This window comes from Heptranchias perlo, chromosome 24 (genome assembly GCF_035084215.1).
Source record: "Heptranchias perlo isolate sHepPer1 chromosome 24, sHepPer1.hap1, whole genome shotgun sequence".
NCBI lineage: Eukaryota > Metazoa > Chordata > Chondrichthyes > Hexanchiformes > Hexanchidae > Heptranchias > Heptranchias perlo.
Genome location: NC_090348.1, coordinates 3,871,722 through 3,884,862, shown reverse-complemented (window position 1 = coordinate 3,884,862; position 13,141 = coordinate 3,871,722). Strand labels below are relative to the sequence as shown.

At 51.1% G+C, this 13,141-nt stretch overlaps 1 protein-coding gene across 1 annotated transcript in view; it reads right to left on the bottom strand.

The window, feature by feature from the left end:
• hal (histidine ammonia-lyase) overlaps positions 1 to 10,937 on the bottom strand; it is a 30,427-nt gene extending 19,490 nt beyond the window's left edge. Inside the window, exons 1-10 of the mRNA XM_068004623.1 lie at positions 10,619 to 10,937; positions 10,456 to 10,516; positions 10,000 to 10,027; positions 8,482 to 8,556; positions 8,308 to 8,380; positions 8,020 to 8,086; positions 6,919 to 6,956; positions 6,697 to 6,822; positions 5,284 to 5,423; positions 1,968 to 2,015 (exon numbers count right to left, since the gene is read on the bottom strand). Coding sequence (XP_067860724.1) covers positions 1,968 to 2,015; positions 5,284 to 5,423; positions 6,697 to 6,822; positions 6,919 to 6,956; positions 8,020 to 8,086; positions 8,308 to 8,380; positions 8,482 to 8,556; positions 10,000 to 10,027; positions 10,456 to 10,516; positions 10,619 to 10,865 — 903 coding nt within the window. The 5' untranslated portion in view covers positions 10,866 to 10,937. The remainder of the gene's footprint in view (positions 1 to 1,967; positions 2,016 to 5,283; positions 5,424 to 6,696; positions 6,823 to 6,918; positions 6,957 to 8,019; positions 8,087 to 8,307; positions 8,381 to 8,481; positions 8,557 to 9,999; positions 10,028 to 10,455; positions 10,517 to 10,618) is intronic.
• Positions 10,938 to 13,141: the final 2,204 nt, after the last annotated feature.

The following is a 13,141-nucleotide window of genomic DNA, read 5'->3' as shown; positions in this document are numbered from 1 at the left end:
TTTATCTGTCACACTAGCGACTAACTAGTGACAATCTTCCGCAAGGAGGGAGGGAATCAGTGTCCCCTTCAGGGTAAATGTGATTTTGAGGTGAAATGGCTGGGGAAAGGGAGACTGGAATGGAGTTGGATTTATTAAGTAGTAGGTTTAATAATCTGATAGCTGGGTCAGTCAGGCCCTGGGTACTCCCGGTCCTGGGTACACCCGGTCCTGGGTGCTCCCGGTCCTGGGTGCTCCCGGTCCTGGGTATACCTGGTCCTGGGTACACCTGGTACTAGATTCACCTGGTCCTGGATGCTCCCGGTCCTGGGTACACCCGGTCCTGGGTGCTCTGGGTACACCCAGTCCTGGGTACACCCGGTCCTGGGTACACCCGGTCCTGGGTGCTCTGGGTACACCCGGTCCTGGATGCTCCCGGTCCTGGGTACACCCAGTCCTGGGTGCTCTGGGTACACCCAGTCCTGGGTACACCCGGTCCTGGGTACACCCGGTCCTGGGTGCTCCCGGTCCTGGGTACACCCAGTCCTGGGTGCTCTGGGTACACCCGGTCCTGGATGCTCCCGGTCCTGGGTACGCCCGGTCCTGGGTGCTCTGGGTACTCCCGGTCCTGGGTGCTCCCGGTCCTGGGTACACCCGGTCCTGGGTGCTCTGGGTACTCCCGGTCCTGGGTGCTCCCAGTCTTGGGTGCTCCCGGGTACAGGTGGCCACTGTTGGTGATTAACCAGCCTGCCTGTCTCACTGATGGGTGCCAGCGCAGTAGACCTGGCACCGTGGGCTGGGATTGTTCCTGCTTCTTCCCAAGGTAAACCAGTGCCCCAACGGGTAGAGCGTTCGTAGCTGGGCAACTTGGGTGAGGTTTACCGTTGCTGTGGGGTGGGTAATCTGGGTGCTTTCAGCTGGTTAATCTCCAGTAATATCCCCACCACACTGGGGGTTCCTCAGCTTTGGTTCTTGCTGGCCTGAGTCTAAGGTCTCTGCCTATAATGGGCTCCTGGGAGCGTGCATCAAATCGGGCAAATGGAAACTCCAGCCCATGTGCATTCTCTCAGTGGTTAGGGTTACCTTCCAGTGCAGTCTGTTACTCGATGTCAGGGCACTTTGTAAAATTTATTTTGCTGTGATGGTAGTTATACTGCAGCCAGTGTATAGCCCAAAGACTGACTCCTCACGATGGTCCCACGTCGCATCTGTTAAACCAAATCCTGCCGTAACACAGCAGACATTTACATTCCTTCAACACTGTAGAATTGATATAAAGTGTACAATGCACTGGCCCAAAACGAAAGGCCCTCGACAAGCAAACATGCTTGTTTAGGATTCTGTAGTTCCAGATGGAAAAGATATTGGGCTCCATGGTTACTGGTTATAAGCCAGTATATACTGGTGTCAGTGGGTAGCACTCTCGCCTCTGAGTCAGAAGGTCGTGGGTTCAAGTCCCACTCCAGAGACTTGAGTATAAAATCCAGGCTGACACTCCTAGTGCAGTACTGAGGGAGTGCTGCACTGCCAGAGATGCCGTCTTTCGGATGAGACCGAGGCCCTGTCTGCCCTCTCAGGTGGATGTAAAAGATCCCATGGCACTATTTCGAAGAAGAGCAGGGGAGTTCTCCCCGGTGCCCTGGCCAATATTTATTCCTCAACCGACATCACTAAAAACAGATTATCTGGTCATTATCACATTGCTGTTTGTGGGATCTTGCTGTGCGCAAATTGGCTGCTGCATTTCCTACATTACAACAGTGATTACACTTCAAAAGTTCTTCATGGCTGTGAAGCACTTTGGGAATTACTGAGATTGTGAAAAGCGATGTATAAATGAAAGTTGTTTCTTTCTTTAAACCAAACATCAGCTAATCAGACAAGCCTGTTTGAGGCCCTACACAGAGAGAGATCTGTATTGGGTCTTAGTGAAAATAGTGCAAGCTATAGAAAGAAAGAGTAGCTGGAAATACAAACTATGCAATTACCTCCTTCGGTCTCAGTGAAACCGGCTTCAGTCCATGTGCTTGTAAAACCTAAAGAGAAGATGGTTCCGTTATTGCACCAGACAAACATTTCCAAGTGAGATGTTAAACAGAATACACATATGACCCACGAGGAATTTATACCAAGATGCTGCTCTTGAGTTGAATTCAGCACATAAAGGGTTAAATTCACACCACACACACAGAGGAGCTGCTGGGAAATGCAGATTTGATTCAGGCAATGAGGCAGTCCAGTTTGGGGTTTATCACATTCCACATCAGTTTGAGGCAGTGGAGTTTAAGACATTCCAGTGACGTGGAATGGCTTTATTCATTCGAGCCCAGCTCAGAGTTGAAATCTCCTCACACTGCAGGGAGCAGGGGTGGGAGGGGTGAGTGCAGTGGGAGGAGGGTGGGAGGGGTGGGTGTGGTGGGATAGGAGGGGTGGGTGTGGTGGGAGGAGGGTGGGAGGGGTGGGATGGGAGGGGTGGGTGTGGTGGGAGGAGGGTGGGAGGGGTGGGTGTGGTGGGAGGAGGGTGGGAGGGGTGGGTGTGGTGGGAGGAGGGTGGGAGGGGTGGGTGTGGTGGGAGGAGGGTGGGAGGGGTGGGTGTGGTGGGATGGGAGGGGTGGGTGCGGTGGGAGGGGAGGGGTGGGTGCGGTGGGAGGGGTGGGTGTGGTGGGATGGGAGGGGTGGGAGGAGGGTGGGAGGGGAGGGGTGGGTGTGGTGGGAGGAGGGTGGGAGGGGTGGGATGGGAGGGGTGGGTGTGGTGGGAGGAGGGTGGGAGGGGTGGGTGTGGTGGGAGGAGGGTGGGAGGGGTGGGTGTGGTGGGAGGAGGGTGGGAGGGGTGGGTGTGGTGGGAGGAGGGTGGGAGGGGTGGGTGTGGTGGGAGGAGGGTGGGAGGGGTGGGTGCGGTGGGAGGGGAGGGGTGGGTGCGGTGGGATGGGAGGGGTGGGTGCGGTGGGAGGGGAGGGGTGGGTGCGGTGGGAGGGGAGGGGTGGGTGCGGTGGGAGGGGTGGGTGTGGTGGGATGGGAGGGGTGGGTGTGGTGGGATGGGAGGGGTGGGTGCGGTGGAAGGGGAGGGGTGGGTGTGGTGGGAGGAGGGTGGGAGGGGTGGGTGCGGTGGGAGGGGAGGGGTGGGTGTGGTGGGAGGGGTGGGTGTGGTGGGAGGAGGGTGGGAGGGGTGGGTGTGGTGGGAGGAGGGTGGGAGGGGTGGGTGTGGTGGGAGGAGGGTGGGAGGGGTGGGTGCGGTGGGAGGAGGGTGGGAGGGGTGGGAGGGGTGGGTGTGGTGGGAGGAGGGTGGGAGGGGTGGGTGTGGTGGGAGGAGGGTGGGAGGGGTGGGTGCGGTGGGAGGAGGGTGGGAGGGGTGGGTGCGGTGGGAGGAGGGTGGGAGGAGTGGGTGCGGTGGGAGGAGGGTGGGAGGGGTGGGTGCGGTGGGAGGAGGGTGGGAGGGGTGGGAGGGGTGGGTGCGGTGGGAGGAGGGTGGGAGGGGTGGGTGCGGTGGGAGGAGGGTGGGAGGGGTGGGTGCGGTGGGAGGAGGGTGGGAGATTTGCTGCTCACCTTGGCTCCCACACCATACACTTACGCCCTCAGTTAAAGTTGGGTGTTTGGAGTTGAAGACACAGAGGGAGAGAACTCTTTTCCTAAAGTTAGAGCCAACTAGTTTCAGGGATGTTGCTGGTGTATGAAGTGAATTTAGCCCAGTAACAGGGGTAGTGTAGCTTGATGTGTTACTTTCACATCATAAGGGGCGTGACGAAACAGATTGAAATTCACTGCAAACCGTATTCTGTGCATTCTTGTACTACATATAAAATAAACCAGTTTGTTAGTTTACAATTGGCCCCATCTCACTAAAGTATTCACCAGTCTGCCTTCTGGTTGACGAGAGGAACACACAAGGGGGCATGTGCGAGATTACAGAGTCCAGTACATGCACTGTGGGTCATACTGTGGTGTGTCTGGATACTGAGCAGTAATGGTGCTCTCCAAGAGACTATCTAGTGCAAACCCGAAGTTTATAACAGCACCCACTGCCTGTAAATGGCAGAAGAACCAGAGGGGAGATGATCTGGAATGCACTGCCTGAAAGGATGGTGAAAGCAGATTCAATAGCAACTTTCAAAAGGGAGTTGGATATATATTTGAAGAGGAAAAATTTTGCAGGGCTATGGGGAAAGAGCGGGGGAGTGGGACTAATTGGATAGCTCTTTCAAAGAAGCGATACAGGCCCAATGGGCCGAATGGTCTCCTTTTGCGCTGTATGATTCTATGATTCTATGTAACCCAACCAAACACGTAGAAATTATAAAGTTGCAGTTACATCAAAGTCAGGTACAAGTGGCTGGTTCTATCGTAGTTATGGCGGAACAGGCTCGAGGGGCTGAATGGCCTATTCCTGTTCCTCTGTTCTCATGAATAGCAGTAATTTAGATCGCAGACACACTCAACGATGTTCACTAATGTTATAATAGTCAGTTTGTTGCCTGGTATATTTTTACTGAGAAACTAAGGCCCACAATGGAAAATAGCATCAAAACAACGAGAGATGAGGTGACTGGGTGACAGCAAGCTTGGATTTTAAAAGCCTGTGGATTTAAGAGAAAGGAAAGACTGAGGGAGGTAAGGACACTACAGTTTTGAAGTGTTGACAAACTGTGCATTGAGTCGTGATTCCGATGCAGTGAGAATATAGGGAATAGCACAGAATGCAGTGTCTCTGGAGCTTAGCAGGAACCAGAGAGGGAAGTTCAGATAAGAACTGTCCAGAATAACAAAGAGAAAGCAAAGACCAAGAAAGGTCACCATGTAGAAAGTTTGGACCGTAGAGATGGGGGAGGGATTGCTCAGAGAACAAGAATGCTAGAGAGGTGTTACATACGAAGAGTCCAAGGAATCATGGGCTTTACAGAGAGTCGAGGGTAGACGATGGCAGAATAACTGCTCGGCATGAAAGAAGAAGCTGAGTTTCTTGAATGCAGCGTCAGTGAGGGAGGAGATGTGGGAGAACCACATAAGGTCAGAGGAGATACTGAGGCCAAGAATGTTGACAGGTGAAAACAAATTAAGGTTGGAGTCACCAAACATAAGCTGTGGTAGGGTACACTTGGGAGAGACGTGAAGGAACTATATCTTTGGACAATGGCAAGAAATAGGATTTTCATTTCCTGTTGAACAGAGTGAGAGAGATCAAAGTGCAGTCATTCAGCCATTGTAGTTGTAGATCCCAAGGTACATAACAGGTCCCAGTGTCACTAACCTAACATAAACCATTTTTTCAACCTTACTTTGCGACTTCACAGTAGGAAATGGAGAACTCACATATTTAGCATCAGCCCAGCCACTTTTTGGCGACCACATTTTGCCTTCACCCATCAGTCCCAGGGCAAGGTGAGCAAGAGGAGCAAGATCCCCACTGGCCCCGACAGTTCCCTTCTCTGGGACGTAGGAGAGACAGGAAGCTACAGGAGACAGTATAGCTCAGGTTAATAAAGGTATGTGGTTGCACTGAATATATTCATCCAAGTACCTTTAAAGATAAAGTATATTATTACAATATCATACTTTAAAAAATGCTACACTAAATGACACAGATGTGAAACATTTAAAATAAAAGTTTAACAAAGTTCATGAGGTAAAAATGAGCCGGGACTCGTTTTCAGGCCTGGACTCGGAGCTGTGCAACCAACAGACACCCGAAGGAAGAGGCCCTCGTCGGGAAACTCGGCACGAGGTGTCGGCACTGGTAGTTCACCACAGGGACCTCCTCTGACCAAACACATCAATGTTGGGCAACCTGCCTCACCAGCACATACCCTCAGGTCAGTCCCAAGAGGGGGGGTTGGAGAGGGCTACGGTGAGGTGTGAGGGGGGGAGGGGGCTACGGTGAGGTGTGAGGGGGGGGAGAGGAGGGGGCTACGGTGAGGTGTGGGGGGGAGGGGGCTACGGGGAGGTGTGAGGGGGGGAGGAGGCTACGGGGAGGTGTGAGGGGGGGAGGAGGCTACGGGGAGGTGTGAGGGGGGGGGAGAGGAGGGGGCTACAGTGAGGTGTGGGGGGGAGGGGGCTACGGGGAGGTGTGAGGGGGGAGAGGAGGGGGCTACGGTGAGGTGTGGGGGGGAGGGGGCTACGGTGAGGTGTGGGGGGGGGGGGGAAGGGGAGAGGAGGGGGCAATCACGACTCCCGTATTTTACCTATAAATTTTCATAACCTACATTTAGTTGGAGGCTGTTTAGTTGAGGTCCTCAACGATCGTTAGGCCTCTCGTTTACATCTTCAAGGGGCCTAACGCCTTTGCTGATCATCCCCCTGCCTGCTGGTGGTTCCATTGGAAACTGAGCAATGAGGGGAACTGAATCTGTATCCTAACCTCAACAGTAATGGGAGTTAGTGCTCCAACACAGAGCATCAGCCCACAGTAATGGGAGTTAGTGCTCCAACACAGAGCATCAGCCCACAGTAATGGGAGTTAGTGCTCCAACACAGAGCATCAACCCACAGTAATGGGAGTTAGTGCTCCAACACACAGCATCAGCCCACAGTAATGGGAGTTAGTGCTCCAACACACAGCATCAGCCCACAGTAATGGGAGTTAGTGCTCCAACACAGAGCATCAGCCCACAGTAATGGGAGTTAGTGCTCCAACACAAAGCATCAGCCCACAGTAATGGGAGTTAATTACACAATAATTAAAATTATTATAAGTCTGCTTAATAAATTCGAAAAGTTGTACGTTACCATTAAATGCCTGGACCATTTGACTGAGGGTCTCTAAGGAGATTCCACTATAACCCTTGGCAAGAATATTGATCCTGAGGGCCAGCAGCATACGGGACCTCTCCGGTGACAAGGGCTTACCAACACCTGGGGGAGAAGCACAGCAACAGACAAATGAAGCAAATGGATACTAAGAACAAGCATTAAAACACCCTATATAACGTTGAGAAGAATGGCCCTTACCAGCTGAATGGGATCGGACAAGGTTTTCTTGGAGTTCTCTGAATGAGGAGAGAAAAGGTGACACATTGGAGAAATATTTTTATTAAACGCAAACTGATTTGTACATTTTGACACAGGGTTGGGGGGGGGCGGGGGAGGATGGAAAGGCTGATGTGGAATATCATAAAACGCTTTCAGAAAATGTGGGGCAGCTCGGGGTCTGATCCTGAGTTAACTGATGGGAACTGAGGCAGCAGGAGGGAGGGAGATGCTGCAATTAGTCTGAGAGACCCCGGGCTATGTAAAAGGTGCAAAAAAAAAATGAGCTCTCCGAATTCTCACTCTTGATCACTGGATACTGGTGAGGACAGGACTGGAATATAGGAACAGGAAGAGGCCATTCAGCCCATCGAGCCTGTTTCGTCATTCAATTGTGATTATGGTCGACCTTTTTTTTTTACAAGTAACTGTTGGCTTTTGAGCTCTGAGGCAAGGAGCAGTCCTCTGACACTCCTTGTCCAGGGTCACACAGGTAGAATAGGGCCTTGGAGGAGGTAGTCTGGACAGCGGTGGATGAAAACCCCAGGGGGAAGTCAGCACCATTGGAAGCAGGGTACAGGAAGATCAACGTTTGAAAAATGGTTAACAAAATAAAGGTGAGTTTGAATACATTGGTGTAAAAGGAGTTTAACAGGCCGGGAATTTCACCGGAAGGGCGGCAGAAACCCCGCTTATGCACTTAGAGCTTGTGTCGCACTTCCTGCAAATTTGCAGTGGCGGAGCGGGAGCAGCTCCAAGGAAATTCCCAGCCTAAGGGTTTGAATAACTATCATTAGAGTCTCTCTGTAACACAGGGGCTAGTTTTAACCTAACTCAGCAAGCAGGAACCACACGGGATCGGGTGGAATGCCGATTTTACACCCCGCCCAATACTGACTTCAACGGAGAGTGATATCGAGCGGAGTGTAAAACCGACGTTGCACCCGATCCCGTCAGTTTCCCAACAGGCGATTTCAGTGAAAATTGCCCCCAGTGTTGCAAAGGAACATGAAGACCTGAATCTATAGGGACTACAGAGAATTAACATGAGCAGCCATCGAATCATAAAGCAGCACAACTTACTTGAGCTTACTGTTTGGGATAACAGTCCGTGCAAATTTCCCAAAGCCTGTATTTATTCCATATACAACTGAAAGAAGAAAGAAGTGTAAAGGTATTTTCCCTTCATTGTCCTGGGCTGCTGTGTTTTGTTAGCACACAATAAGGGATGTGGGAGGGATGAGAATAACACTTGTCACAGAATCCAGTATGAAATGTAAACTGAGGCGTTCATTAGAACTTCTCGAAGGACCATGTTTTATTGATGTCTCGCCTCATTGAGTTTCCATGTCTTTCCCTTTTTCAACATACCTTTATTTCCTTTCACAATATTATCCAGAAGTAAGCTCGACTGTTTGATCTTCTCCTCTGCTTCCGCAGTGAGCTGGGGGGGGTGAAAATGTCAAACCCCTGTCATTCAGCTGTAGTTATACTGAATTCCAAATGTATTAACGCAACACTCAAAGGTGTAATAAAGGCACTCACCTTGATCTTGTAAAGTCCTCTTCCCAAATGAATTAGATCTTCTGTTGTTAAATGGTTTCCATCTAAATAAATATACTGAGAGATTGCGTTTCTCCTTTAGAATGTTTGATTAGCACTGAACAAACTACAAATACAAAAGCAGCAAATTTTCACACTGGGTTAATGCGAGGTGACCAGACAGGCTTCAAATGGGACATTTCCAATTTTGACCCACCAATGCAGAAAAGTGTTTCTGCTCAATATCTGCATTTTCAGCCATGGTTTTGAGGTCTCATTAAAATGTGGGAAGATACTTAAAACCTGTTAATAGGGACTAATATGTGAAGGGCCATGATATTGTGTGATCATTCATTAGGTTAGCAAAAAGGAAAGTTAGCAATGATGCAATCAACCTCAATTTTATTATCACGTCTGGTGTATAAATTATAATTTTAAGTCTTTGTAGCCTGCAATTTTGGAAAACACATATTTGATGGAATACAACCCATAACAGCCAACAGTGAAATGGGATCTGTCTCCAACGGGCAGGAACTGTGCCTTCCTTGAAACCACTGACTGGGGCAGTAGCCGCTGATTAGCAGGTTACACGCATGCTTTGGACGAGTCATCTTTTCTCCAACTCAGGTCAGTGAGACTGAAATCATCACCTGCTCCCTTGTCACCGACTCTATCACCTTCCCCATTCACCTGCTCAGGCTGAACCAGACAGTGTGAAACCTTGGCACCCTGTTCAGCCCAGAACCGAGCTTCAAAACTCACAACCTCTCCATCACCATGACCATTTAGTTCCACTTTGGCAACATCGCCCATCTCCATCCCATCTCAGCCCCACCACCAATGAAAGCTTTACCCACACTTCTGTCGTCACTTGACTCAATTTTTCCAATGTCCTCCATAAACTTGTTCAAAACTCTGCTGCCCATTTCCTGTCCCACCCCAAGCCTCACTGACTTAGCGACCCTGTCCTGACTGACCTACTCTGGCTCCCAGTCCCCCAATGCATTGAACTTAATATCCTCATCTACAAGCCACTATCTCTGCAATACCTTCCAGCCTCACATCATCCCTTCGACCCACTATTGACACCACTCATTGGAATTGCTTCCCTAAGCCTCCCCACTTCTCCCTCTACCTTTAGAAACCTTCCCACAACCCAACTTTTTGACTGGACTTTTGGTCATCTTTCCCAAGTCTCCCACCATGGCTCACTGTCCCTTCCTTTATTCCTTACATCTATGTCCCCCCTCCCTCCCATTCTTGGGGCCTTTTCCATGTTAAAGGCTCTTTTAATAAATGCAAGTTGTGGTCCTGGTTGGCATATTGGAATCTGATTAACAATGCACACTTTTTTCCAAGTCAGTTCCTCAAACACATCCAAGACTCAACCAGTCCTCAGACTAGAAGCAGAACCCTCTTGAGTTCATCAGTGCCTTCAGGGCTTGGGAAAAGGGGATACATAAAAACAACACAGAGAGTGATAGAAGTGTAGATCAAGTAATATCAAAGCCATAGTTTTACCTCGTCTGGCTCCCGATATCTGGTGTATCTGGGTGAGCAGCTGGTTAAGGCAATTCAGCTCTGCTTAAACCATTTGTTTATAGTCCAAAGATCTGCAAATATTTACGGGGAAAATTCTACTCCAGCCCAGTACTGAGGGAGTGCTGCACTGTCAGAGGTGAGACGTTAAACGTCTGCCTTCTCGGGTGGATGTAAAAGATCCCATGGCACTATTTCGAAGAGCAGGGGGGAGTTCTCCCCAGTGTCCTGGTCAATATTTATCCCTCAACCAACATCACTAAAAACAGATGATCTGATCATGTATCTCATGGCTCTTTATGGGACCTTACGCGTTTCCTACATTACAACAGTGATTACAATTCAAAAGTCCTTAATTGGCTGTAAAGCGATTTGGGACGTCCTGAGGTGGTGAAAGGTGCTATAGAAATGCAAGTCTTCCTTTCTATCAAAGGATACAGGTGAACCTTCTCGGGCTGAGACGGGATGAAGTCTGGAGACATGACATCGCCCTCCAGCACTAGTTAAAGAGACAAAGGCTGAGATTAGTTACCTAATTAGTTAACTCATTAGTTAAGACAGGAACAAGTTGGACTGGACGGGGACTCCCTCCTCTCCTTACCAACTTCGATGAAGTCGTTGTCCTCCAAGACATCTTCGATGGCATCGTCGGGATCCAGCAAGCCGAGCCCCTGGCAGCGTCTGACCAGGAACTCGGGGCTGTCCCCGCAGCTCAGGCCGCCGCTGTCCGGCTTGTTCTTGGTGTAGCGGCGGAGAGCCTCCCGGCCCAGCCAGCGGACACTGGCCGAGGTGTCCTTACAGGGCACGGTCAGCCACTCCTCCCGCACATGTACCGTGTACCGGGGCATCTCGGCACAGCCGCCTCCGTCCCAGCTCTCTGCTCCCGGCTCTGCCCTCCGCCCCCTCTCCGCCGATCCCACCCTCCGTGCCCAGATCCCACCCCTCCACTCTCTGCCCTCCTCCCCTCCGCCCCCTCTCCGCCGATCTCCCTCCTCCCCTCCGCCGATCCCACCCCTCCACTCTCTGCCCTCCTCCCCTCCGCCCCCTCTCCGCCGATCCCACCCTCCGTGCCCTGATCCCACCCCTCCACTCTCTCCCCTCCGCCCCCTCTCCGCCGATCTCCCTCCTCCCCTCCGCCGATCCCACCCCTCCGTCCCAGCTCTCTGCTCCCGGCTCTGCCCTCCGCCCCCTCTCCGCCGATCCCACCCCTCCGTGCCCTGATCCCACCCCTCCACTCTCTGCCCTCCTCCCCTCCGCCCCCTCTCCGCCGATCTCCCTCCTCCCCTCCGCCGATCCCACCCCTCCGTCCCCAGATCCCACCCCTCCACTCTCTGCCCTCCTCCCCTCCGCCGATCCCCCCTCTCCGCCCATCCCTCCGCCAATCTCCGCCGATCCCACCCTCCGTCCCCAGATCCCACCCCTCCACTCTCTGCCCCCCTCCCTCCGCCCCCTCTCCGCCGATCTCCCTCCGCCCCCTCTCCGCCGATCTCCCTCCGCCCCCTCTCCGCCGATCTCCCTCCTCCCCTCCGCCTCTCCGCCGATCTCCCTCCTCCAATTGTTACAGGGTGTAATTGAAATCGCGCGGGAAAGCCGTCACAGTCCCCGCCCCTCGCCCACAAAGACACGCCCACACCGGGTGGCCCCGCCCATTGCCTCCTGGGGACGGCGGCCCCTCTAACCCAGGAGCTGACTGCTCTCTCTCCAGGTGGTCGAGTAGGGGTGACACTGGGTGCAAAGCAAATATCCTGCTTCGTGTGGCTTCCTGTGAGAAGCTAAGTGAGGAAAGGTTTGTCCAGAGATGTCAACCCTGTGGAGAGTAAATCCCAGGCTGCTTGCCCCATCTCGCTCCAGATATTTGATGAATCTGCTTCATCAGCTGGTTACAGCAATCATCATTTCAGCTCTGCTTAAACCTTTCATTACATATAGAATTACATAGAATCTACAACACAGAAACAGGCCATTCGGCCCAACAGGTTGATGCCAGTGATTTTACACATGAACCTCATCCCACCCTAATTACCTCTCCCCACCCTGGTCCCAAATCCCAATATTCATTTGCAATCCAAAGATCTGTAAATATTTGTATCAAAAGGATTCTTGTGAACTCTCTCAGACTGCGAGAGATGACATCTCCCTCCTGCACTGGGTAAAAGAGATAAAACTGAAGTTGAAACAAAGAGGAACAAAACCTAGACACAAATAAGCAGGGCAGCTTCTGTTTTTACTGCTCCTGTCAGCGTTGCTGCTACACTGAAACATTCTTAGCAAAATTGGTCCAAAAAATTGTCATTGCTGGACCCAAAACTTGTAACGGGACATGAAGCCTGAGTTGAAGCAGGGGTGAAGCAAGGTCAGTTCCTATGATCTGGCAACCAGGAGTGGCAATGTCTAGGGCCTGAGACCAGAAGCAGAGCCTGATGTAAGTGGCAGGGTCTGTTCTCTTCAAAATAAAAAACGATTTGCATATAGATAGCACCTTTCACATCTTCAAGACATCCCAAAACACCAATTTGAGGTGTTTACAAAACTTTTGAAGTGTAGTCACTGATATAATGTAGGAAACACAGCAGCCAATTTGCACACAGCAAGATCCCACAAACAGCAATGAGATAAATGACCAGATAATCTGTTTTAGTGATGTTTGTTGAGGGATAAATATTGGCCAGGACATCGGGGAGAACTCCCCAGCTCTAGTTCAGAATAGTGCCATGAGGTCTTTTACATCCACCGGAGAGGGTTTAACCTCTCATCCAAAAGACAGCACCTCTGACAGTGCAGCACTCCCTCAGTACTGCACTGAAGTGTCAGTCTGGATTACATGCTCAAGTCTCTGGAGTGGGACTTGAACCTATCACCTTCTGACTCACTGGTGAGTGTGACACCTGAATGTTTACACTATTATTGTTACACTATTAGCTTGTTTATACCAATATTGCTTCTTATTTTCCTTGTTGATCTCCCATGGCGTTGTGCAGGGGGAATCAAGATCAAGTGTAGTGTTCAGGTGAAATAAAGTTGGAGGGCAGGGGATATTTGGACCAGATCACACAATAAAATCCAGACCCCATTTTGAAGTCACACATTCTGTCATTTTTACATGATCCATTGAATTTATATTACT